Source organism: Solanum stenotomum, chromosome 2 (assembly GCF_019186545.1).
Source record: "Solanum stenotomum isolate F172 chromosome 2, ASM1918654v1, whole genome shotgun sequence".
NCBI classification, from domain to species: Eukaryota; Viridiplantae; Streptophyta; class Magnoliopsida; order Solanales; family Solanaceae; genus Solanum; species Solanum stenotomum.
Genome location: NC_064283.1, coordinates 4,951,607 through 4,978,547, shown reverse-complemented (window position 1 = coordinate 4,978,547; position 26,941 = coordinate 4,951,607). Strand labels below are relative to the sequence as shown.

At 36.1% G+C, this 26,941-nt stretch overlaps 4 protein-coding genes across 4 annotated transcripts; 1 reads left to right on the top strand and 3 right to left on the bottom strand.

Moving 5' to 3' along the window:
* Positions 1-298: 298 nt before the first annotated feature.
* Positions 299-15,356, bottom strand: LOC125855585 (probable disease resistance protein RF45). Its single transcript, XM_049535326.1, has 2 exons — positions 13,982-15,356; positions 299-390 (listed from the first exon to the last, which is right to left on the bottom strand). The coding sequence occupies exon 1, from the start codon at positions 14,848-14,850 to the stop codon at positions 14,086-14,088; it is 765 nt and encodes a 254-aa protein (XP_049391283.1). The 5' UTR covers positions 14,851-15,356; the 3' UTR covers positions 299-390; positions 13,982-14,085.
* On the bottom strand, positions 2,416-16,452 carry LOC125854732 (disease resistance protein RPP13-like). Its single transcript, XM_049534313.1, has 4 exons — positions 15,816-16,452; positions 7,286-9,223; positions 2,837-2,933; positions 2,416-2,733 (listed from the first exon to the last, which is right to left on the bottom strand). Exons 1-2 carry the CDS (start codon positions 16,450-16,452, stop codon positions 7,323-7,325), a joined length of 2,538 nt encoding a protein of 845 aa, XP_049390270.1. The 3' UTR covers positions 2,416-2,733; positions 2,837-2,933; positions 7,286-7,322.
* Positions 16,453-17,879: 1,427 nt separating this feature from the next.
* Positions 17,880-22,038, bottom strand: LOC125855586 (putative nucleobase-ascorbate transporter 10). Its single transcript, XM_049535327.1, has 14 exons — positions 21,927-22,038; positions 21,704-21,801; positions 21,013-21,189; positions 20,445-20,545; positions 20,247-20,322; positions 19,997-20,056; positions 19,600-19,775; positions 19,399-19,495; positions 19,128-19,214; positions 18,996-19,054; positions 18,822-18,913; positions 18,588-18,665; positions 18,279-18,439; positions 17,880-18,185 (listed from the first exon to the last, which is right to left on the bottom strand). The coding sequence occupies exons 1-14, from the start codon at positions 22,033-22,035 to the stop codon at positions 17,967-17,969; spliced, it is 1,590 nt and encodes a 529-aa protein (XP_049391284.1). The 5' UTR covers positions 22,036-22,038; the 3' UTR covers positions 17,880-17,966.
* A 3,600-nt stretch (positions 22,039-25,638) lies between these two features.
* Positions 25,639-26,911, top strand: LOC125855365 (uncharacterized). The gene has a single exon (XM_049535084.1). It carries the CDS (start codon positions 25,677-25,679, stop codon positions 26,757-26,759), a length of 1,083 nt encoding a protein of 360 aa, XP_049391041.1. The 5' UTR covers positions 25,639-25,676; the 3' UTR covers positions 26,760-26,911.
* Positions 26,912-26,941: the final 30 nt, after the last annotated feature.

Below are 26,941 nucleotides of genomic sequence, written 5' to 3'. Positions count from 1 at the left end.
CTACAATGAAATGGAAGTGTCTTCTGGAAACAAGACAATACATAAAGATAAGACACACTTCCAGAATCAGACATCATCGGCTTTCAAATAATGGTAAGTTTATACTAGAATTTCTAAAATTTGATTTCAAAAAATATGATTTAGTTTCAGTCTGAAAATTGAACAGTTGACTTACTGGCAGGAGGATATTTATTAGTACTAATTTAGGACAGATTAAACATTAAGTTAATAATAAATGGAATGGAATGAATAAAAGAAAAATAAAGAACCAATGTAGTATAAGGATGGATTTTACTCACCTCAAAAGCTTCAGATATGCAGCAAGTTCCTAACTAGTTAATTTGGGAACCGATAATAGTACTCGCTTTGGCTTTGATTACCATCAAGCACCTCAAAATGTTCCATTCTTTCTGGAATTTTCTTCAGCTTTGGACACTCAAATACACTCAAACTTTTAATCAGACTCATAGCAGTTGTGTCAAGATGCCAGTTTTCTAGTTTTTCAAGATTACCAAGCTTAAGGGTCTCCAGCTGACCAAAACTGTTGCCCTTGCAAGTAATTTTCATTCCCTTGTAAGCCCATGATAACTCAAGATGCTTTAAGTTTGGAAACTTTCCCAGAATTGGCATTGGATCAGTGATAGATTTCGGTAGCTTGTTTAAATCAGCTAATTCTTCTATTCCCCCTGATATCCACAATCTGCGAATGTTTTCACAAGAAGAAAGAGGTTCAAGGGGAGGAAATGTTTCACCATATTGGCAAACTAGAAACAAGGTGGTCAGGCTTTTAAGGCTGCCCATGAATTTTAGGGAATATGATTTCCTAATTCTTTCCATGCTCAATTCTTGGAGGTTAATTAAACCAGCAGCATCAGTATCTTTCCACTGATTACAACGAATATATTTAAGAGTTCGTAGATTTGTCAGCTTGTCAACTTGCAAGGGAACCTCATACCGAGTAATTAAATGTAACAAATTTCTGAGCTGGGTAACCTAAGGAGGTAGACCGCACGAGCAATGGTCAACTGTCAATGCGTCCAGCATTTGTAGACCTTTTCGTTTGCCTATAGAAGGTGGGAGTTTGGAAATACTGGTATTAGAAAAGCCTAAGAACTTGAGGTGTACCAAATTGCCTATAGCATCAGGTAGTTCACCACCAAAAAATCGGATGTTCTCCAAGTCCAACACATATAGATGCGGGAACATTGTACAGAATGTCATGAACTTTTTAATATAACCCAAGTTCATAAATTCTTTATCAAAAAACAACATCGACCTTACCTTCAATTCTGAAAAATCAATTGAAAGATATCTTTGAGTTTCGGCATAAATAGCATGTCGGTGATGAAATGGAGTGACCGAGTTTACTCTTGGATCATAAATGTCAAACAAGTTAACCTCCATGGCTTTTTGTACAGCGAGATCTCGAAGTAGGTCATGTATCCTACATGTAAGAATTTTATTGAAGAATGTCTCCGCCACTTGAAACAAGCTTCGATTTATTAGCTCATGTAGGAAGTTTTCAGCAATATTCTCCATATGTTCTTTTCTAATTCTTGGTATGAATCCCTCTGCCAGCCACAAAGACATCAACTTTTCAGTGTCGATCACATGATCTTCTTGGAAAATGCCAATGTATAAAAAGCATTGCTTGAGCTCAAATGGCAAATCATTGTAGCTCAATGTAGGATGTGAGTTATCTCAATAGAGTTAAATCAAATATTTTGTATGTTATTCGAAATATTTGTTATTGCGATTTTTGAGTAATTTTTACGTCATTTTCAAATAATATATATTACTTCCTCTGTCTCAATATATGTGGCAAAAATAAAATTTGAAGAGTAAGCCATATTTTGTATATGATCTTTAAATATATTAAATTGTTAATTATTGTATACAACTTATTAAAAAAGAAAGTAAGATAATCAAAACAGAGAAAGTACTGAAGTGGGTCCAACATTTCAAGGAAAAAACCATTGGCTATAAGCACACAACTTAAACAAACATGTCGTCCAAACATTGCTTACATTGGAGCAATTGATTTGGTTCTGGTTTAATTTAGTTCGACAAAAGAATTTTTCCTTATAATATTATTGTTATATAAAGAGGTACTTCTACAATTTTAAAAAGATATACCTCTATAACAATGTATGTTGTTGTTATAGAGAGATAAAGTATAATACGAAAAAAACAATTTCATAAAAGACTTGAAACACTGTTATAAATGATGATCGTTAAAAGAGGTCCTATCGTAGATAACATTCTGACCTTTAGGAGCTGAATGCAAGAATATTAGTTTCAGATATAAAGTGAACATCACATCAATTGGTCACATTCTATATGAACTAGAAATTGAGATATCCAAATATATGAACCAAATTACTTGAATGAAGTAACAAAACATGAAAAAGACTCTGTACTGTTAATGATTGATCTTAGCTTTAGACACTGTTTTTGCAATAATACAATTAATTATCTTTGACAGAGACAATTAAGGCAACAAAATAACATAGTTTTATGAAGGAAAATGAAGAACATAATAAAGGAAAAGTTCAAGTGATGGCATGGTAATTTATAGAACTCATCACTTCAAACATCTTTAGTATGCAACACAAACTTGTCCCATCAATGTGAGCCATTGTCTTTACGAGCTTCATCGTTAAGGGTCCTATCCAAAAGTACAGCAGCTATCGTGGCGTGTGACATGAACATGACAGACATTGTGTCACTGAACTTCAGTTCAATAAGAACAACATTAGAACGAGTTTATTTTGTAACGATAATTCTAAAATTAATAGGTTCTTGTCCATGAATCAAAACATTAGCACTAGCATACCTAAGATGGAGGGAAAAAAAAAAATCATAAAAGCAGTAAATATTTGCGCGACTCTCCAGCTTCCAACTCTTGTCATTGCCCAGAGATCAGCATTCTCCTGTAAAGCTTTAGCATAACAGTTTTAGTTCTATGTCAACCATATTTAAGTGATGGTACGTCAGATGAAAGTCAAGTATGTATTTGTACCTAAATATGTTCAATTTAGTGATCAGTAGCTCTATACACCAAACTTTCTCCAATCCAAATCAGGAATCAAGCATATAAGGGCAACACAGTGCACAAAGAATCCATCGTTAGCAGGGTCCTGGGAAGATGTGGATTGCCTACCCTAATGCAAACATTAGTGACTGTGTAACATCCGGTAAGTTGAAATAACTATGAAGAGGCTTAGAATTTGAAACTTTCATTTTTGGAAAGAATTTTGAAAATCTGGAAAATTTGGCCATGGAAAAAAGATGAGTTTTTGACCAACTTTGAACAGCCATAAATTATATCTCAGGATGATTTATGTGTAGTTCTAGTTATGGTTGCAAATTTTGTAGAATGATCTTTCCAACGCCACCGAGTTTGCTCGATTCTGAGTTCGTATGAGCGAGTTACGCCCTTTGGAAGTTGGGCAGTTGGCAGGGAATCCGTCCGGAAATTTTAAGGGCATTTTGGTCTTTTCCCTAGCTATTTCTTTTGGGGTTATATTGTTGTGTTAGGCTGATTTTTGGATCATTTGGTCCCATTTTAAAGAGTGAGAGTTAGGGCTTGAGAGTGAAGAGGAGAAAGAGAAGATCAAGCAAGGAGATCATCGTGGATATCGTCGGGGGTGATCCCTACTAGGTATGTGAGTTCATAAGTGTTGGGTTGATCCTTTCCCCCACACACCAAGTTCCTCTTATTATTGAGAAAAGTTTGTGGTTGTTCTTGTTGAAGGTTGTTGGTTGTGTTGTAGATGTTGTTGATTGTGTTGTCGAAGTTCTTGTTGATTTGGGACATGATTTGGTTGTGTTTTCGAATTGAATCTATGGTATGTTGAGGGATTTTATGATCCTTAATGGTTGGGGTTGAAATCCTTGAAGTTAGGGTGGTTTAGAGTTGGAAAAAGAGGGAGAAAAAGTCAAGTTTTCTGGGAAAGGGGTTGGCGCGTCGTGCCTGCCAGCGCGCCCCAAAAGGGGTTCTGAACTTTCCCCCTTGGGGCAGCTCGCCTAGCAGAGCAGCAGCATGTCCCCTCTGAATTTCAAGGGCTGGCGCTCCGCGCCTTGCATAGCGCCAAGGACGCCAAGTTCCTCTATTCTTTGCACACTTTCTCATACATGTTCCATGGTATTGTACCTATGTTTCATAGTTGTTTCCGACACTCTAAAGTACGTCTAACGTTAAGAACTCATCCATAACATGTGATCAAACACCTTGAATTCACAATCCAATTCAAGGAGAGTTAGTTTCCAAGTCAAGTGAAGTTAGAGATTTAAGTTTAGAAGTTGAGCAAGTAAAACAAGTCTTTACAGTTGTTCAAGAGTCTTTATTGAGCGTTTTAACTTCATTTTGAGACTCAAGTTTTGAGTCAAGTAAAGAGCTTAGAGTTTCAAGCTAAGTAAAGAGTCTCAAGTTTCAAGTTAAGTCAAGAATTTTAAGTTGAGTTCATTTCTCAAAAGCTATTAGGGAACTATGTATTCCCAAAGAAGTTTCTAAATGTTTTTACATTTGAGTAAGAAGGAACTATGTTTCCAAGTGAGCCTTTGGGCTAGATTTTTGAGTAATTATCTCAACTAAAGAAAGTTGTGTTTAAAACACTTATGAACTAAAGTATTTTGGGAGTAGTATCGAGCACCGAATTGGGGACAGGAGTTCATATTAACTCAACTCTCCATAAGAACCATGTAGCCAACATGGGAGTTAACAGGTCATACCTTTTTGATGATTCCGTAAGTTTAGCTAGTGGATCCACTTAGTAAAGTTAGCTTCATATATCACGGCAAGGTATAGGATGGTCCTCGGGCAACGTGAGGTAAAACGTTGTATCACCACTAAGTTTAATAGTGGTGGTTTGTCGGTTAGAGAAGCTCCCACAATAGAAAAAGCTTGGTTCCTTGAAGAGTTCTGCTTAGTGTAGATGGGGGTATAGAACTTCATTCATACATTGCACAAGTAGACTTTGAGAGGAAGCATGGTATTTTCATGATATTATAAATATGATTTCTACATCATGTTTTTAAGAGTTTTACAAGCTTTATATATTGCATGTGTCTTATTGCTTTATATATTGAGTTCGGTTATTCATAAGTCGAACAGAGCCAAGGTAAGTGTTCTCTTGTATTCCTTTCAAGCTTAAGTTGTGGTTTAGCTTTCCAGCTCGCATACTCGTACATTCAATATATTGATGCCAGTTGGCCTGCATCTTATGACGATGCAGACACAGGTACCCCGGATCAGCATCGTGCACGCCGTTGATCTAGCTGAGCACTCCAGAGTCAGTGGTGAGCCTCCTTGCTTTTCGGAGGACTCGGTTATTTTGTGTTTCTAGTTTTGTTTTGTTAGGATGTTGCGGGGTATGTCCCAACATCCATCTCAGTATGTTAGAGGTTTCATAGACAGTCAGTCAGTTAGTATTGAGTCTCTCATCTATGTATATATATAAATATTTTATTTTGAGACTCGAGTTGCCTTCTTGGCCAGACTTTATTATTTGGTTGTTTTATAACCTTTCATTGCATTAAGTTGTGCTGTTGAGTTAAGTTTCCGCTGAGTTAAGAAAGTCAGGCCAAGGGTTCGCTTGGGGCCAGCAATGGTCTCCGAGTGCCGGTTCCGCCCAGGGTGTAGGCTCGGGGCGTGACAGACTGCTTCCACAACTCAAATCCATGACTTNGTTCCTTTCTACTCTTTTCAAGCTTAAGTTGTGGTTTAGCTTTTCAACTCGCATACTCGTACATTCCATGTACTGATGCCAGTTGGCCTGCATCTTATTATGATGCAGACGCAGGTACCCAGGATCAGCATCCAGTACGCCGTTGATCCAGCTGAGCACTCCAGAGTCAGTGGTGAGCCTCCTTGCATTCCGAAGGACTTAATTATTTTGTGTTCTTAATTTTATTTTATTAGGGTGTTGTGGGGTCTGTCCCAACATCCATCTCAGTATTTTAGAGGCTTCATAGACAGTTAGTCAGTTAGTTTTGAGTCTCTCATCTATGTATATATCTATAAATATTCTATTTTGAGATTTGAGTTGTCTTTGTGGCCAGATTTTACAAGTTAAGTTGTTTTGTAACCTTGGATTTGCATTGAATTATTCTGTTGGGTTAGGTTTCCGCTGAGTTAAGAAAGCCAGGCCAAGGGTTCGCTTGGGGCCAGAAATGGTCTCCGGGTGCCGGTCCCGCCCAGGGTGTAGGCTCGGAGCGTGACATACAGGTTTCTAGAATATAATCAATTTGAGAAGGAGAAAAGACTTTGCTTTTATGCAAATACAAATAAAACTTCAAGATTACACTCAAAGTCCCGGAGACTATCTGTCACATTTGACGCACTTTTAGTTGCTCAGGACATATGTCCCAGCAACCTAAACAATAAAGTCTGATTGGTAAAGATATATACATCCATCAATGACGTTAACGAAGAGAGATGATATCATAATTATTTTCTCAACATGACATATGAAAAAGCTATACATCAACAAGGTTTGTTTTCATAATCGTCCTCTACACATGATAAAGAAAAAAGTAACACCACACACAAATGCTACAGTCTATCCTGGATCTTTTGAATGACATAACTATGTTTATCAAGTAAATATAAACCTTATTCCATGGGATACCAATTCAGAAACATTTGATCATGAAGAAACACATCTATTCTAGAAAATGTATGATACATGTCCAAATCTCAAATACATCAGCAGGAAATATACTCGCGTGTGAGATGACAATCATGTCTATTACAGTGATGCAGCTTCACTAAGGTCACAAATAACAACAAACTTTTGAGTCATTTAAGGTAAATTTTAAGTTAGTATTTGGTTATATTTTAAGAATTAGGATAGTCAATATGGATTAGATTAGTACAAAATAAAACTTGGTGTCAAGATCCAAATAGGGATTAACATATAGTGGGCTTACTCCAGAAATTGAACCAGCTGAACAGTACTCAAAACCTATTTCTCTCATCAAGAAAATACATTGCTAAATTTATTGTCTGCTCCTAACATGATATATTATCGTCTTTATCCAGTATATTTTTCACGTCTTCCAGAATCAGGCATTATTGTCTTCTACATAATTCGAAAATTAATACTTACTACATTCATAAATTGAAAACTGAAAACTGAACCAGTTGCCTTGCACAATTGAATAAGCATAGGAGGATGTTAATTTGTACTAATTTAGGACAGACGAAGCATTAAGTAAGTTAATAATAAACTAAAAGAAGAATAAAGAGCAAATATGATAAATACGGATGGAATTGACTCACCTCAAAAGCTTCAGACATGCAGCAAGTTCCTAGCTAGTTAATTTGGGAACTGATAATAGTACTCCCTTTGGCTTTGATTACCATCAAGAACAGCAATATGTTCCAATCTTTCTGGAATTTTCTTCAGCTCCAGACACCCAAATATAGTCAGACTTTTAAGAACACTCATAGCAGTTGTGTGAATATGCCAGCTTTCTAGATTTTTAAGATCACCAAGTCTAAGGGTCTCCAGCTGACCAAAACTGTTGCCGTTACAAGTAATTTTCTTTCCATTGTAAGCCCGTGATAACTCAAGATGCTTTAAGTTTGGAAGCTTCCCCAGAATTGGCATTGGATCTTCCTCGAGTCCTGTAAAGAGTGCTGTAGACTGTAGGACTAACACAGTGATGGATTTTGGCAGATTGTTTACAATTGCTACTTCTTCTATTCTTCCTGATAACCACAATCTCTGAAGGTTTTCACAAGAAGAAAGAGGATCAAGGGGAGGAAAAGTTTCACCATAACTGCAAACGAGAAACAAGGTGGTGAGGCTTTTCAGGCTGCCAATGGATTTTAGAGAGTAAGATTTCTCAATCTTTTCCATGCCCAATTCTTGAAGGTTGACTAAACCAGAAGCATCAGTATGTTTCCACTGATCACAACGAATAAATTTCAGAGTTCGTAGATTTGTCAGCCCGTCAACTTGCAAAGGAACCTCATATCGAGTAATTAAATGTCTCAAATTTGTGAGCTGGGTTATCTGAGAAGGTAATTTGCATGGGCAACAGTCATCAATCAGTGCATCCAGCGTTTGTAGGTTTTTTAGTTTGCCAATGGAGGATGGGAGTTTGAAAAGATTGGTGTTAGACAAGCCTAAGATCTTGAGGTGTACCAAATTGCCAATAGCAACAGGCAGTTTATTCCCGACAATATAGATATTCTCCAAGTCCAGCACATATAAATGCAGGAACGTTGTACATAACTTTATAAACTTTTTATCATCCAAGTGCTTAAATTCTTTGTCAAGGAGCAATATTGACCTTACCTTCAATTCTGAGAGATCAAGTGACAGATACCTTTGAGTTTGCGTGTGAATAGCATGTCGGTGACGAAATGGGGTGACCAAGTTTACTCTTGGATCATAAATGTCAAACAAGTTAACCTCCATGGCTTTCTGTACAGCAAGATCCCGAAGTAGGTCGTGTATCCTACATGTAAGAATTTTATCAAAGAATGTCTCCGCAACTTGAATCAAGCTTCGACTTATTAGCTCATGTAGGAAGTTTTCTGCAATATCCTCCATATGTTCTTCTCTAATTCTTGGTATGAATCCCTCTGCCAGCCACAGATACATCAACTTTTCAGTGTCGATCACATGATCTTCTTGGAAAATGCCAATGTATAAAAAGCATTGCTTAAGCTCAAATGACAAATCACTGTAGCTCAATGATAGGATGTGAGTTATCTCAACAGAGTCATTCTTCATATGCTGCCAAAGATGTGTCTTCACCTTTTGCCATTCATCCACTCCCTTTCTGTAGGAAAGTAGCCCACCTAGTACCACAATAGCAAGTGGTAATCCTCTGCACTTGTCCACCATTTCCATAGCTAGCCTTTCCATTGATGGGGAGAACAAGTAAGCACCAACCATCTTATTCTCTGGATGTAGTTTCTTGCATAAAAGGTCCCAACTTTCTTCATTATTTAGAAATCGAAGTTTATGGGAGAAACCTTTGCCATCGACTCTTTCAGCCACGTCCTCCTTTCGTGTCGTTAGGATAACTCTACTGCCATTTTTGTTATCCGGTAAGGCTCTTTTCAGGCTCTCCCAGGCTTCTCGATGCCATACATCATCAACCACCACAAGGTATTTGCGCTCTTTCAATAGATTACGGAGGTGAGTTTCTAGATCTCTCTCCGTCATCTCCTTCAGCATTTTTAGCATTTCTTCACTGCAACCTTCAATTGATTTTATGATACTCCGAAGGAGATCTGGGGTGCTATACTGTTGAGAGACACATATCCAGGCACGAGTGTGAAAGGTGGTGATTAGACTTGGGGAGTTATATAGGTTTCTTGTAAGCGTGGTCTTTCCCAACCCACCCATGCCATAAATTGAAAGGACATTTCGCCGAGGCTCCTTTTTGAGAAGTTCATCAAGTAGTCTTTGAAAGACCTCTTGAAAGCCAACAAAGAGTTGATCTTCATCTGCATAGGAGACTGCTCTCCTCAATGTTCTTATTAATGTGGAAGACTGATCGTTTGGCCTATTACTTGGCCCTTCTCCAGCATTATTATTGATGTGAGTAATTCCATAGGTATCTCGTTTTCGAGAGATATCCATGACTCTTTCCTTGAGGGACTGAATGTCCTTCCCTATGTTGTGAAATTTGGCCTCCTTCTGACAGATGCAAGCACAAGCCTTAAGACGATCAACGAATCCAGCAGCATGATCACCATCTTTTGCTGCATCCGAACTGTATGCTTCTAAGACGGCCACAGCTTCATTGGCAACTGAAGTGATTTCAAATACCCATTGCTGCACCAGGTGATCTTTTGCTTGCTTTGTTTCGGCATCTTTGAGGAAAGCTTTCATGAAAGACAGTTCATTTCTCAGCCAAAGAACATTCTCTCTGAGACTTTGGCGCAGGGAAACTTCCTCTATGAGGAATGTTCCCAGTTTTTCAACTGCATAGGACACAACTGCATCAACCATCTTGATGATTATGAGGCTAGTTTTTCACTGTAATAAGGATAAAATGGTATACTTGACAATATGATTACACAAAAGGAGTAGTATTATAGTTCAATGGTGCGTCACAGTTTAAATACAAATTTAAACCTTGAAGAAGAGTTGGAAATTTCCACCTGTTTATGAAAGTCAAAGCTATCACGTTGTTCTCATACTCAAATTCTTAGCGCGTAAGAATCTATAGACCAAGTCATGGTCCTGTATTTTGCTTGCATTATTTATTGTTGAAAATGAAATAAAAAAAGTCAGCAGTTTTAGAAAGATTCTCTGAAGAGTTCCTATGAATTTCGTGTTGCTTTCACAAAATTCAAACTATGGTAATGGGATATTATAATGAAAGTTCAATTAGTTTATGTCCATAACCATTCATTATGCCAAGCAGAAAAAGGCAACATGGAAGGAAAACAAGGAGCTGGCCACTATATGACAATCCATTTTACCTTACCCTTTGAATTATTGGTATCCCATACCATGTTCATACAAAAGTTGTATAAAGACAATTTCTTATATTCCAACTAGTCTATACCCGTTTGGCCATAGATATTCCCAAAAATATTTAGAAAAAAACTTGGCAAATATTTTTAGCAAACCATCCAAATTCCCAAATAATAGAAAAAACTAGTAGTATTTAGGTCAAATTCTATTATTTGGGATATTTTTAAAATTTAAAAATTAGGAAGACCCACCTTTTTAAGACTCCACCATTATTGAAGAGCTGATCTTGTATGAGGCGTAGAGTTCAAATCGCAATGAACATTTTTGACTCCCACAACCAAAAGAAAATGAAATCCAAACAACATTTCATCAATCAAATTCGTTTTAATAGATTTGAGGAAAAAATGATAGAAGTAAGAATAGAGTACTGTGATTTTTGTACAGACAAAATAGAGTTATTCGATTTTTAATTTTTATCTCTGTCTAATTTTGGCATAAAAATACTTTGACAAATGACAAGTCATTAGCCAAGTAACTGTTGCATTTCTTGATAGAAAAATATAAATCTTTTAACTTACATTTATGCCCTTTAACTTTAAATGTGCACTTAAAGTTGTATAAAATTAAATAATTAGACATATGACATGGCTACTTGCGTCAAGGATTACGCCACGTAGTACATGTGTGTCTACTTGTTCAACTCTATACAAATTTAAATGTCTATTTGTGCACACTCATAGTTAAAGCCAAATTAAAGGACGTTTATGTATTATACCTATCAATTTTGCGAACTATTCATAATGAAACTATTTTGTCCTCCTTTCTCTTGCCAAGTGGCTCAAATAGGATGATTTTGACTTCGATTCGTTTTTTGCACAATACAATTTTTGTTATATTACAATAAATCAGCTTTGACATGAATATTTGAGGATCCATTGCAGATATACCTGACATTCATAGTAGCAACATTTCTGGCACGTCAACAGAGTGACATATGGTATTCTAAACAAATAAAAGAGTAAAACAAAGATGAATTCGAGTGAGCATATTTTACAAGACAGAAAGCATATTATGAAGGAAAGAACACCCTTGCAAAACAGTGATGGCATTTCTTTTTGACTAATAAGTTGGCATGGTAATTTATAAAACTCATCACTTCTAACATCTTTAGTATATACCACAAACTTGTCCCACCAATGCACGCCACTGTCTTTACAAGCTTCATCGTTATTAAATGGAAGAGTCCTATCTAAAAATACAGCAACTGCAGCAGCTATCGTGGCGTGTGACATGAAGATGGAATACACTGTGTCATTGAACTGCACTTCAAAAAGAGCAACATCAATGCGAGTTTATTTTGTAACGAAAATTCTAAAAATAGCAGAGTTTAGTGGATGAAATGTTGAGATTACCCATCTTGAATGTGTATGAACAGGACCAGTTTCAGTAATGAAGTTTGTTCTAAAGAAGATGCAGTATATTGCAGCCATGATTGATGCAGGTATTGAAGCAAAGATTGCTCCAAATTTTCCTGACTAACAACAAAGCATGTCACGAATTAAATTAATTCAGTAGCATTAGCTAGCATACAGAGAAATAGAGTATAATTTTGGTAGAAATACAATTGGTCAATCCTTTTTCCATCAACTAATAGATTCTTGTCCATTAATCAATACATTAGCACCAGCATACCTAAGATGGAGTAGAAAAACATAAAAGCAGCAGTTATTTGCACAACTCTTCGGCTTCCAACTCTTGTTATTGCCCAGACACCAGCATTATCCCCTGCCAAGAGATAGAGTTCAAGAGGTAAATAAAGGTCAATAGAAAGAGGATAGAAAAGAACATTTGATCTCACCAGTCAGCCAACACCCCGTCTGATGAAAGAAGGTGTCACTGGTGCAGTGCTGCCGCTTCCATATCTTGCTGATGCAAGAAATACACCAGTTAACTGCACAATAAAAGGACTTAGTACTATATTTCACTATGAAAATGGAAGACCAGATTACAAAAAACAAGTAGGAACTTATTTCTTGCAGCCTACTTTTTTTTTATCAACATTATATATGGGGACTGTGTTACCATATCAATAGCCAACTAATAAGTAAGGGATCAGAGAACAGACCTCCGCGGAAGCAACAAAAGAAGCGATCATCCTGGGAAAAGCATCTACAACTTTGAATGTAGGAACCCCCCACCCCCCATTGGAGTGGATATGGGTATGTCTATCCTGCATTAAGCATGGGGGTTTGCAACATGAGAGTGTTTCCTATAGGCATGATGAAAATTTCCAGGGCGCTATAGGTCTTGATGACAGTACAGGCTAGTTAGGACCAAACTTGTTCAATTTAGTGTTCACTAGCTCTATTCACCAAACATTCTTCAATCCAAACCAGGTTTCACGCCCAGTGCACAAAGCATCCCACATTATCAGGGCCCGGAAAGATGTAGACAACCAATTCGAATGCAAACATTAGTGGCCGCTTCCACAGTTCAAACCCCCGACCTGCATGTTTCAAGAATAAAATCAAAGAAATAGGACTTGCACCTAAGTGATGCGAAAATATACAGAAGAACATGTCTCAGTCAGTTAAAAATCACTTCGAGTTTCATTCTACATATTGTACTTCTCAAGAGAAATCTCTTGGAAAAGTTTGGTGGTCAAGAGAATTCTCATACAACAATGAGTCCAGAGCTCTCATTGTGTCAATTCATATCAGTTGTATTCTTGTATGAGACACTCCAGGTCAAGATACTGCATAAAACCATACAATTAGAATAGAGAAGAGACTGCAAACCGATCACATGAGATATATGTTGGTAGATACTGCAAGAGCATCACTACATTCCCTAAATCAATTAGAGAAAGAGAAAAGACTTGTTTTTGTGCAAATATAAATAAAACTGCATGATCACACTTATAGTCCTGGAGACCATCTATGTCACATTTGATGCACATTTAGTTGTTCAGGACATATACTCCAGCACCCTAAATAATAAAATCTAATTGGTAAGGATACATCCATCAATGATGTCAACAAAAAGAGATGATATCAAAATTATTTTCTCAACATGACATGTGAAAAAACGATACATCAACAAGATTTGTTTTCTTAACCCTCCACTGCCTTTTGGGGTATAGAGGTTCTTTCCGATAAGACCCTCGGCTCAAAAGAGATGTTTCTGAAGCAGAATTGCAAGAATAATACAAAGCAAATGAGGCAACAGGTAGTAATACACATTGAAGAGCAAGAGACTACGCAATTACTAAATAACCTCTACCTCTCCCACATATTGTGCGACAACACTCGGCTACTAACTAGCCTTCTACCCTAATCCTTGACCTCCAAACCGTCCTACCAAGCTAATAATAAATGGAATGGAATAAAATGAAAGAAAAATAAAGAACAAATGTAATATAAGGATGGATTTAACTCACCTCAAAAGGTTCAGATATGCATCAAGTTCCTAACTAGTTAATTTGGGTGCCGATAATAGTACTCGCTTTGGCTTTGATTGCCATCAAGCACCGCAATATGTTCCATTCTTTCTGGAATTTTCTTCAGCTTTGGACACTCAAATACAGTCAAACTTTTAATCAAACTCATAGCAGTTGTGTCAAGATGCCAGTTTTCTAGTTTTTCAAGATTACCAAGCTTAGGGTCTCCAGCTGACCAAAACTGTTGCCCTTGCAAGTAATTTTCATTCCCTTGTAAGCCCGCGATAACTCAAGATGCTTTAAGTTTGGAAATTTTCCCAGAATTGGCATTGGGTCTTCCTCGAGTCCTGCAGACTGTAGGACTAACACAGTGATAGATTTCGGCAGCTTGTTTAAATCAGCTAATTCTTCTATTCCCCCTGATAACCACAATCTGCGAATGTTTTCACAAGAAGAAAGAGGTTCAAGGGATGGAAAAGTTTCACCATATTGGCAAGCTAGAAACAATATGGTGAGGCTTTTCAGACTGCCAATGGATTTTAGGGAGTAAGATTTCATAATTTTTTCCATGCCCAATTCTTGAAGGTTGACTAAACCAGAAGCATCAGTATCTTTCCACTGATCACAACGAATATATTTAAGAGTTCGTAGATTTGTCAGCTTGTCAACTTGCAAAGGAACCTCATATCGAGAAACTAAATGTCTCAAATTTGTGAGCTGGGCTATCTGAGGAGGTAGTTTGCATGAGCAATTGTCAAATATCAATGCATGCAGTGTTTGTAGGCTTTTTAGTTTGCCAATGGAAGGTGGGAGTTTGAAAACATTGGTGTTAGACAAGCCTAAGAACTTGAGGTGTACCAAATTGCCTATTGCATTAGTTAGTTCATTACCATCAAAAAGGATGTTCTCCAAGTCCAGCACATATAGATGCGGGAACGTCGTACAGCATATCATAGACATTTACTGTGGTCCAACATCCTAAATTCCTTATCAAAGAACAATATTGATCTTACCTTCAACTTAGAAACATCAAGTGAAAGATACCTTTGAGTTTGCGCATGAATAGCATGCCGGAGACGAAATGGAGTGACCGAGTTTACTCTTGGATCATAAATGTCAAACAAGTGAACCTCAATGGCCTTTTGTACTGCAAGATCCCGAAGTAGGTCGTGTATCCTACATGTAAGAATTTTATCGAAGAATGTCACCCCCACTTGAATCAAGCTTCGACTTATTAGCTCATATAGGAAGTTTTCAGCAATACCCTCCATATGCTCTTCTCTAATTCTTGGTATGAATCCCTCCGCCAGCCACAGATACATCAACTTTTCAGCGTTGATCACATGATCTTCTTGGAAAATGCCAATGTATAGAAAGCACTGCTTGAGCTCAAACGACAAATCATTGTAACTCAATGACAGGATGTGAGAGATCTCAACAGAGTCATTCTTCATATGCTGCCAAAGGTGTGTCTTCACCTTTTGCCATTCGTCCACCCCCTTTCTGTAGGAAAGTATCCCACCTAATCACAATGGCAAGTGGTAAGCCTTTGCACTTCTCAACCATTTCCTTAGCTAGCCTTTCCATTGATGGGGAGAACAAGTCAGCACCAACCATCTTATTCTCTGGATGTAGTTTCTTGCATAAAAGGTCCCAACTTTCTTCTTTATTTAGAAAACGAAGTTTATGGGAGAAACCTTTGTCAATGACTCTCTCAGCCACTTCCTCCTTTCGTGTTGTAAGGATAACTCTACTGCCATTGTTATTATCCGGTAAGGCTCTTTTCAGGCTCTCCCAAGCTTCTCGATGCCATACATCATCAACCACCACAAGGTATTTGCACTCTTTCAATAGATTACGGAGGTGAGTTTCTAGATCATCTTCTGACATCTCCTTCAGCATTTTTAGCATTTCTTGACTGCAACCTTCGATAGATTTTATGATACTCCGAAGGAGGTCTTGGGTACTATACTGTTGAGAGACGCATATCCAAGCACGAGTTTGAAAGGTAGTGATTAGACTTGGGGAGTTATACAGGTTTCTTGCGAGAGTGGTCTTTCCCAACCCACCCATGCCATAAATTGAAATGACATTTCGGCGAGACTCCTTTTTGAGAAGTTCATCAAGTAGTCTTTGAAAGACCTCTTGAAAGCCAACAAAGAGTTGATCTTCATCTGCATAGGACACTGCTCTCCTCAATGTTCTTATTGATGTGGAAGACAGATCATTTGCCCTATTACTTGATCTTTCTTCAGCATTATTATTGATGTGAGTAATGCCATAGGTATCTCGTTTTCGAGACATATCCATGACTCTTTTCTTGAGGGACTGGATGTTCTTCCCAATGTTGTGTAATTTCTCCTCCTTCTGACAGATGCAAGCATAAGCCTTAAGATGATCAACAAATCCAACAGCATGATCACCATCTTTTGCCGCATCCAAACTGTATGCTTCTAAGATGGACACAGCTTCATTAGCAACAGACGTGATTTCAAATACCCACTGCTGCACGAGGTTATCTTGTTCTTTCTTTTTTTCGGCATCTTTGAAGAAAGCTTGCATGAAAGACAGTTCATTTCTCAACCAAAGAACATTCTCTCTCAGACTTCATCGCAGGGAAACTTTCTCTATGAGGAAATTTCCCAGTTTTTCAACTGCATAGGACACAACTGCATCAACCATCCTGATGATTTTGAGGCTAGTTTTTCGATAATTTGCTGTACTAGTATAGTTGACAGTATGATTACACACAAGGAATAGTATTATAGCTCAATGGAGCATCACAGTATAGATACAAATTTAAACCTTGAAGAAGAGTCGGAAATTTCCAATTGGTTATGAAAGTCAAGGCTATCACCTATCAAGTTTTTCTTTTCATACTCAATTCTTAACGTGTAACATATACTAAGTCACCCATCCCTTTTTCATCCGTTGTAAGACTCTTTGGTAAAAGTCTCACATTGATTGAGGAATGGACTGAAGGTTTGCTTGGACTTAGGCGATTCCTCTACTAAGCTAGCTCATATCTTTATATGGTATCAAAATCAGGTCCATTTGATCTTACCACTTTGAATTATTGGTGTCTACACGTTAAATATCCCAATACAAAAAAACAAAAATATATTGAAAATTCCGTGTGTCACACAAAAGTAGAATAAGGACAAGTTGTAATATCCCAATCCAAATAAAAGAAGCCCTTTTTCATATCTGATCTATAAATATAGGAACACCCACCGTATTGGAGAAGCAAGGAAGCTAGGGCCCAGGGCTTGAAGTTGATCTTCAGTGAGGCGGAGGTGTTGCCCGCCATTTGCTGGGGCGTTCATATTGCAAATGAATAAATTCAATCAAATATAAAAGTCACCCACTCAACTATTCAACAACCCTAGCCGTGTTTTATTTAGAAAGTTACTCAATATATAAGTACTAGATTAAAAATAATATCTTAATGCTCCTACAAGTAATTTACTATGGTTATTACATGAAGTAGTAGCTTCGGTTAAAATTAATTAAATAAGTTGAGTATCTTTTGGGTTATAACTCAATGTTTAGTGACTTTTTGAGAGAAAACCCATAATTAATCGACCATAATGGTATCTCCTTTCATCAATCAAATAATTATGCATTTCTCACGGTGTTTTTCTTTGTTTTATGCCTAGAAAATCTCTTTGATGATCATTAGCCAAGTAACAAAATAATGTCAAGTGGCTCAAGAAGCATAAGTTTGTGCTATGTCGTTTTTGGCATAAGACACAATTTTTGTTGTAATACAATAGATATCTTTGACATGGATGGACAAGAGGGGGGCCTCCACCTCCAATTATAAGTTTATGAGTTCGAGTCGATGAGGAGTAAAAAAAGTGAAAGCTCCTAAGAAGGGTTAGGGGAAAGAGTCTCGAACAAAGATATTTGAGGATCCTTTGCAGACACACCTGACATTCAATAATAGCAAGATTTCTAGGATGTCAACAGAATGGCATGCTATTCTAAAGGAATTAAAGAACAAAACTCGAACTCGAGTGAGTTTAGGAAGGAAACAAGCCCCTTACAAAACAGTGATGACATTTCTTTTTTGACTAATAAGGTGGAAAGAACCTATTAAGTTGGCATGGTAATTTATAAAACTCATCACTTCTAACATCTTTAGTATATACCACAAACTTGTCCCACCAATGCAAGCCACTGTCTTTTCGAGCTTCATCGTTACTAAATGGAAGAGTCCTATCCAAAAATACAGCAACTGCAGCAGCTATCGTAGCGTGTGACATGAAGATGACAGACATTGTGTCATTGAACTGCAGTTCAAAAAGAACAACATTAGTACGAATTTAGTTTGTAACGATAATTCTGAAAATAACAGAGTTTAGTGGATGAAAATTTGTGATTACCCATCTTGAATTTGTATGAAGAGGACCAGATACAGAATACATGTGATGCTCTCTGAAGTATTGTGGTAAGGAAAATCCCAGAAAAAGAGAAAATCCCAATATGAAGTTTGTTCTAAAGCTGTTAAGGTTACAGAATTGGAGAAATCCAAGACCAGCTGATGCTGCAATTCAACCAATGGATCAAATGTCAACAACAACGACAACATACCCTATGTAATCCCACGAGTGAGATCTCGGGACAATGGACTAAATGTCATTTGGAAAAAAAGGTTGCATTAACAAAATAGTAAAAATGTAAGTGATACATACACATGTATCCAAAGAAGATACAATACATTGCAGCCATGATTGATGCAGGTATTGAAGCAAAGAGTGCTCCAAATTTTCCTAGCAAACAATAAAGCATGTCACGAATTAAATTGATACATCACAGTAGCTAGCATACAGACGAAAAGCATCTAATTTTACAAAATTAGTCAGTCCTTCTCCATCAAGTAATGGATTCTTGTCTTTAAATCAATATATACATTAGGATTAGCATACCTAAGATGGAGAAGAAAATCATAAAACCAGCAGATATTTGCACGACTCTTCGGCTTCCAACTCTTGTCATTGCCAATAGACCAGCGTTTTCCCTGTGAATCATAGTTAATTGATTGTTCATTGCCTAAGTCATAGTATGAAGGAATTCATATTAAAAAGGTAGGAGATTGTTACGCTGTAGCAGCGCAACCAGTGACACCACCAAAAACGGCATTTAGCATAGTCCCAATCCCCTGCGACGAATTAAAACTCATGAGGTAAATGAAACTTGATACAACGAGAATAGAAGAGAATATTTGATCTCACCAGCCAACCAACACCCCGGCTAATGACAGAAGGTGGCACTGGTGTAGCGCTTCCATATCTCGCTGATGCATGAAATACACCAGTTGACTACACAACATAAGTACTCAAAGTAAATTCAAGAGTAATTTTCACTATCCAAATGAAAGACCAGTGTACCAAAACAATTCAGAACTTATTTCTAGCAGCCAATTTTTTTTTCACAGCATTAACTACGAAGACTATGCGTTATATATCAACAGTGAACAGATAATTAGAGGTTCAGAGAGCAGACCTCCACAGAAGCAACAAAAGAAGCGATCATCATGGTAAAAGCATCTCCAAATTTGAAAGTTGGAACCCCCCATAGGAATAGATATGGCAGGTCGATCCTGCATAAAGTAACGCAAGTTGCAGCATAAGACACACTCCTGAGAGACATGATAAAGAGATAGGAATTGCCACTTGGTGATGTGCACATAAAGAGAAATCTCACCAAGGAGATCCAGCAATGAGTCCAGAGCTATCAGTGCGGCAATTTACTTCATTTTCATTCTTGTATGCACCACTCCAGGTCAAGATTGCTGCATAAAACCATACAATTGCTATAGAGAAGAGCATTGCAAACCGGTCACATATGGGCCTCTTTAATTTGAGATATGTTGGTAGATACTGCAAGAACATTGTTACATTCAGGGAATCAAGTGTGAGTAGGAATAGGATAAACGATATGAAATACTGTTGCTGCAACATGTCAAATGAGAAATCTATAAGTTAGGAGAAAGTTAAGCACAACGCACAAAAAAGGATAGTCTGATGGCAAAGAGAATACAGAATATATCCTCTTCAACAACCTCATGAATTAGTAACAAGGTACAATCCAAACTACTTGCCTGTGTGATGACAACCATGAAAATTAAATGTGGTATCCCAACTTCAATACATTCTGCAATCTACAAAACAAAGGTTACAAAAGATAACTAGTGAGCATGTCTTCAGCAATCTGATAGTGACCTCAACTTGATTGTGACTGAGGCGTGGCTGTTATTGTTGTTTTAAGCAATCTGAGATTCTCATCTTTACAGGGAGCATATTTTAAATCAAAACCATATTTATGAGAAAATCTAGGATTAGAGTTCTCACCAATGGAAAGCCAAGATGGTAGAGCCCTAGTCCAGTAAAGGTAACAAGTGGTGCCACAGATAGAGGGCTAAGTAACCTAAATTATAGAATCAAATTAAGAAATACAGAATTATGCAGCAAATAAAGTAGACGATGTAAAGTTGATGCCACATGATCAAGAGTCAAGACTGGAAAAAAGAAGAACATATTAGCACACACCTTACAACATTTCTCCACAGGCCAAGAAAGCCCAGTAGAATTTGGAAACTAGAAGTAACAATAAGAGCCCCCTGTATGCTCCTCATTGTATGCATAAACCTCTGTGGATATCAATCATGAAAACAAATTCAAGAATCATCAACTCAATTGACAACCTGCACCCCCACCAACTCACAGTCCATACAAGCAACCATAGGCAAATGGTGCCTGGTTCACTGAGTTCAACCCTCTAATTTCAACACGCGGCGAAAAATTGCAACAAATATTAAACTCAAAACTCATAATTTCAAGAGTGCAATGATTCAGTGATAGAATGACAAAGGCAGGATTTTCACCAAGGGGTTCATCATCTATTATACATACATAAAAGAATTTACCTTTTTATATATAGTGTAATTTTTCAGTTAAGGGAATTCGAATGAACCCCTTTCCGCCCCTTTAGCTCCGACACTTTTAAACAACAAAAACTTTAAGATTGAATCCATCAAGTTTAAATCTTGGATACACCCCTAGCCTCGGACCCCTCTCAAAAAAAAAGAAAAAAAGAGAGGGAATAATGTTACATTACCAGCTCAGGATCCTGAAGAACTGAGAACTTATTAGCCTGGATAATTGAGATCATTGGTATCAAGTATGCATATGAACCTCCCATTACCAATGGCAATCTGGTCCCAAATAAGGATTGGAGTAATGTATTCACTCCTGAAGTAAAAAGCAATGTCTGTACTATTTTTGCCTTCTCATCCTACAATTCAAAAACCGGCTGAAAATCAGTTGAATCAATAAAAGGATAGTAATCTACAGGATCAATTATCTAGTGGCAAAAGGGGAAAAAAAATTTATATATGTTTGACTATAGATTTTGAAGTTGAAACTTAAAATTTGAAAATTTGAATTTTTGAAGTAGTGTTTAGACATGCATTTTACTTGAAAAAAATTAAAGTTATATGAGTGAAAGTGCCAAACATCCAAATACTGGGCCAGTGTTTGGGAACTTGAAATTTCATGGTTAAATATATATTTGAAGATACATTTTCAAAATCTATTCCTAAAATCTATGAACAAATGCTAGGTTAGTCGTAATGATGAAAGAAAGGGTATCTTAGTATCTCAGTTGATTGGCTATTTGAACTTTCACCTTGTTGGTGAGGATTCGATTGTCCACCTTGTAATCTCCTCCCCGTTTCCCTTCCCCTACCTCCTATGTAATTTAAATAATAATAATAAAAAACTGAGATAGAATAGAAAGCAATTCTTACATTGCCACCACCCATTTGAGGAACTATGATACTTGGAAATAAGACAATATTACCAAGACTCAATATGTAATGCTGAAACCCCAATAACAATGCTTCCCCTGCATTATCATATTATTAATCATAATCTTAGTTCAAATCCTTATAAATAATAATTGAAAGAGGAAACTATATAACTGGTCACTGTCTATAGCTTAAATCACGTAAGTTTTAAATTTGCACGTACCCCAAGGTGGTGGGCTATTAACACAGTATTGTACATTCTTAAGTTGTTCCATAACTGGATGAGGATGTAATTCTTCAGCCTTTTTAGCTCCATTGTTGCCACTAGACATGATTGAAACTTAGAGATTGGTTTTAGAGAAAGTTGAAAATTGGCGCTACTTCATGCATTGACAATATTGATTTTTTTTCGTTGTAGCAAAAGAATGAACGTTACATTTGTATTGTTATATTTAAACATACTGATATGAAACTAATTGAGTATATTGCCGTTACAAATATTTTTGGCCTTAGTTTTAAAGAGTGAAAGATATGAATTTAATTGTATCTGATACCAAAACAACTCATCCTCCTCATGTATGAAAAAAGCCCTGTGCTTTAGTATCTTGCGCTGTAACTCTTACTAAAGACTAATTTTAATGTTAAAATCCTCAAAATTCTCTGGAAAGGTTAAATGGGATTATTTCATCCCTGATATACGGAATCCAGGATCCTTATTCAATGCATTATCCCATGGGATAACAAATTTTTACTCAGACACAATGTTTAAGAAAATATAGAAAGACTTTTGAATATTATGATCTTAAATTAAAACACATAAAATATACTAAATACTCTTCAATCTTATAGTCATAACGAAAGTCGGAAGTTAAGAGTTGCTAAAAGAAAAATAAATATGTTTTGTAAACTGAAAAAGAAAAATAGCACAAACAAATTGAAATTAATAGAATACTCGTGGTTAATATATAATAACAAAGAAAGAAAACTCATTTTGGGTCGTCTCCGCTCCTAAAGTAGAAGTCCCGTTACTTTAATTTAGTGAAAGCATTTTCGTATATATCATCATAATCATAATTCATAAGAGTGTTGAGAAAAATATTTTTCACGAAAATAAGTGAATTTCTTATTTATTTATTTTATGTAAATAAAATATATCATCTTGAAAATATTTGTATATAATATAGATAAATATTATGTGAAGTTGGTAGGGGTGTGGTGTGGTAGGGACGGAGGTTACTGGGTAGGGTGAAGATAAGGTGTGTTGAAAGTAAGGAGAAACATTATTTTTCTCAATTTTGAGAAATTTATTTATAAAAAATATATATCAAAAAATTGTGATCAACCAATAATACGTGAAAATCCGAACTTACTGAAATTATTTTTAAAGTAATAGGTAATTTATTTTTATTAGCAGATAATTTATAAGATTGAAAATTCTTATTTTCAAGAAATTTATCTATAAATATTTTAAGTCACTTAATAATATATTTTTTAATTACAAATGTTTGTATGTATATAACAAGTGTGGACGTGCTCCAAAAAATTCCCAATTAAACTCGATAAATTTGATCTAAAGTTATCTCCAAATCAAGGTTCACAACAAGGAATCTTATATTAAGCATTTTCATTATTAATCGATAACTTTTAGATTCAAATTACAGGATAAAGTGAATATTATTAATTCTTCCAAAAAGAGAAAACAATGCATTTTATTTTTCGTTTTGATTCTGAATATATCGTATTATCTACGTAGAATAAAGCGCGGCAGACATTGAATTTATTAAAGTTAAATCAATGAACCAACATCAAGTGAGGAAATATTACGTTCAAATAAAATATATATTTTCTTTTGTCATCATACTAATTTGAATAAGAGTTTAAATTATACTAACCGTTCATCTAAAATCTTAATTATTTATAATGATAATATTATTTAAATCAATCTCAAAAGGTGAAAAAAAACAAAACAATCAATATAGATAAAGTGTATTATAAACAAGGGGAACTTACTCAAAACTTCTTACTCTCAATTTTAACATTATAAGTTCAATAATCAAGAAATTAAAAAGATGAGAGCCCTGCGATTTCCAAAAAAAAACAAGCATAGTATATGACCGTAATTCAAAATGTATTACACCAAAATCGTAAAATGATAGCACCAAAAGGAATATCACGAAGGCACGCTTTACAAGTAATCAAGTGAGTATTATTAAAAAGGAACTTAGCTTTTTCCTGTGAGGTGCCACATGTAACATCCTGGAGTAATCTCCTCCAATCACAGCAAACTTTTATTCAGCAATAGCAAAAACATTTCGAAACAAACACTTATTTTAATTTATTTCTTTTTTACTACGCATTAAATTTAAATTCTTTAAATTTTATAGTTTTAAATTAAATATATATAATTTCTTAAAAAAATAAATATTATGATCATAATATGTCACATAAAATATTAAAATTAAGAAAAAAAATATTTATCTTTTAAACGAACTTAAAAGACTATAAAAAAACCCATAGAAAAAGACCGAAGTCGGAACCAAAGGCTTTTTTTCATCTGGTATAACTTAATGACCACAATTTCTAACTTTTATTTTCTCGATTTCATTAACATGTTAACGCACACCTTTTGTTTATAATTCTTTAGTCTTAACCTTTACATATTACTCTATCTTTTAATTGACACCTTTTAAAAAATAAAATAACAACATGACAATTGACATGTGTTGATGATGCTATTCTTATAAACACATAATTTCTTTACACATATATTTTTTAATTTATTGGTTAACCTATATGTGAGTACTAATTTAATCAGCCTGTCGTATCAAATGAAGTGTAAGAATATAAATCGTTAACAACCTTAAAAAGCGAATAATGTGATTATGAAGATTTATTTCGTACTTCCCTAGTTTTCTGAAGAAGAATCTAAATAACTAGTAACTTACTAAACAACTTCCTGAAAAAAAGTTCACAAATAATTTTCATGTAGTTTACAAACAACTTTGTGAAATAGTTTACACACAACTCATAAGTTGCTTTGCAAGCAACCTTTTAAAGTAACTTACTCAAATAACTTACTAACATCTTCTTTCTTTTCATAAAAATAGAGAGCTTATTTACTTTTCTTTTCATTTTTTTACCTTCGAATTCACAATCAAGTTGCAAAGTAAATTATTTACTTATTAACAAATATACTATGTAATTTTCTAAAAACTAATTAAAAGTCTAAAAAGAAAAAAAAAGAAAAAATTAAAAGTCTTGGTAAGGCAAAAGATTTCAGTACATTGAACCTCTTTCTTGTTTTTCAAGAGGCAGAGAGGGAACCAAAAAGAACAAAATTCTGATAGGTGTAGGCATGCATGAGATCCACGTCAACACGCGTTGTCCCACAAAAGGCCCTTTCTCTTCGGTGCAATGAGATGAGCGCCCACCGTCTGATTGGTAAGCAGCCACTGCCTCACCCCCAACTTATTAACTCAAAAAAAACAAAACTTATTCTTTTTTCATATCCGTTATGCTTTTTTAATTAATAGTACATTCATCCTTAAAATATGATAAAAAAGCAAAATGGGTAATTAGTAATGAGTGAAGATTTTAAGGAGGTGTCTTCTCTTTTCTGATACTACTTTTTCATTCATAACCGAAGGGAGAGACAGCTAGGAGTAAGGCTTAGGGTGTGATAAGTGTAAAGCATGCATGCAAGTTCAAAACTCTCTTGTAATCCCACATGTCCTTTTTGGTTTTAAAGTAGCTCAAACACGTACCCACCGTATGTTTCCAAGTGTCATTTCAACCTGTTCTCTTCTTTCATGTTTTGCCCTTTTCTTATTGGCTTATATCACCCTTCTTATACCTCTTACTCTAGTCCCACTAATTTTCCCTCAACTCTCCTCTCTGTTTATCTGAATTTGGTTCTTTTTTTTGGTTGTTGTTAAGAGGAAAAGGGTTCTTTTTTATTCAAAAAAAAATAAAAATGATGCAGACTTTGAATCCTTACCCTTCAACCTCAAAAACAGCTGAGATCATGGCTAGATACAGGCCAATAGCACCAAAGCCTGAGGCTCCAACTAGTCCTGTTTCTGAGGATAATCCTACTGGATTGCCCCCAAATATTCAAAAGTCTCCTTTCTTGAGGAATGTATGGCCTCAATTGCAAGCAAGGCCAACAAGGACAAGGAAGAGAGGAAGGACTGCCCTTGGTCCACCTTCTATGAAAAGAGCCAGAGCTAATTACTTTCCTGCTGGCCAATTTCCTACTTATCATCAGGTGATGGCTGCTTCTCCTTCTTATAGACCAAATGTGGTTCCCCAGTTCACTTTAATCCCAAATCTTCTCCCTCTTAAATGTGGTTTGGGTACCTCTGTTACAACTCCATCAAATTCCATAACACTCCCTCCTATGGCTTGTACTACCACTACTCTTCCTATGCTAGTAGAGAAAAACTCTGGAGAGGAAATTAGAGGAATCGATTTGAATTTGGCAGCTGATGGCCCTGAAGAATTAGATTTCATGCCCCAATTGCAAGGTCCTAAGACCCCTGGCCCGGATGTTATAACCCCGCAGCCAGTTCGCCCAGTTGGGTCAAGTATTTCCATTGGGTGTATCAATGAGGAGGAGGCTCCAGAGGGTGGTGGAACAAACAAAAAATTTATGAAGAAACCAGAGGAGGTGGAGGAAGAAGTTGAAGCAGAGGCTTTGCCAGCTGTAATATCGGACTCGAATAACAAAGTAAGGCTCACAAATGCAGCATACAAAGAGATGGTGGGTCAACCTGAATGTTGCTGGCTGGACTACATGGTTGGGAATGCATGCAAGAGAATTGGTGGGGAAGTGATACTTGAGTTCTTGGATTCATCTTGCAGTGTGCCAATGTCATCTGATGGGTTCAATTGTTGGGTGAAGATAGAATGGGGAGCTGCACAAGGGAAAAAGAATTCAGTCAAAGCTTTCTGCAATGCTGTGAAGTTAGCTTGCCAGTCCAAAGATTATGTCTTTGAGTGGAGGTTCCATACCACAGATGATGATGCTCCTGAATCAGCTGCTTCCAATATTTAAACAGTTTTTTTGTCAATTGTATATACAGTTTAACTAGTTTAAATGTTGTAAAATGCCGGTTAAAAACTTATGCAATATAGTAGCAACATATAGAAAGTAGGAAAATTAGGGTAGTTCAATTATGTGTAATAGTTATTTCCAGCTTAAGAGTATAAAGCTATGTGTCAATTGTCAAGTGTATG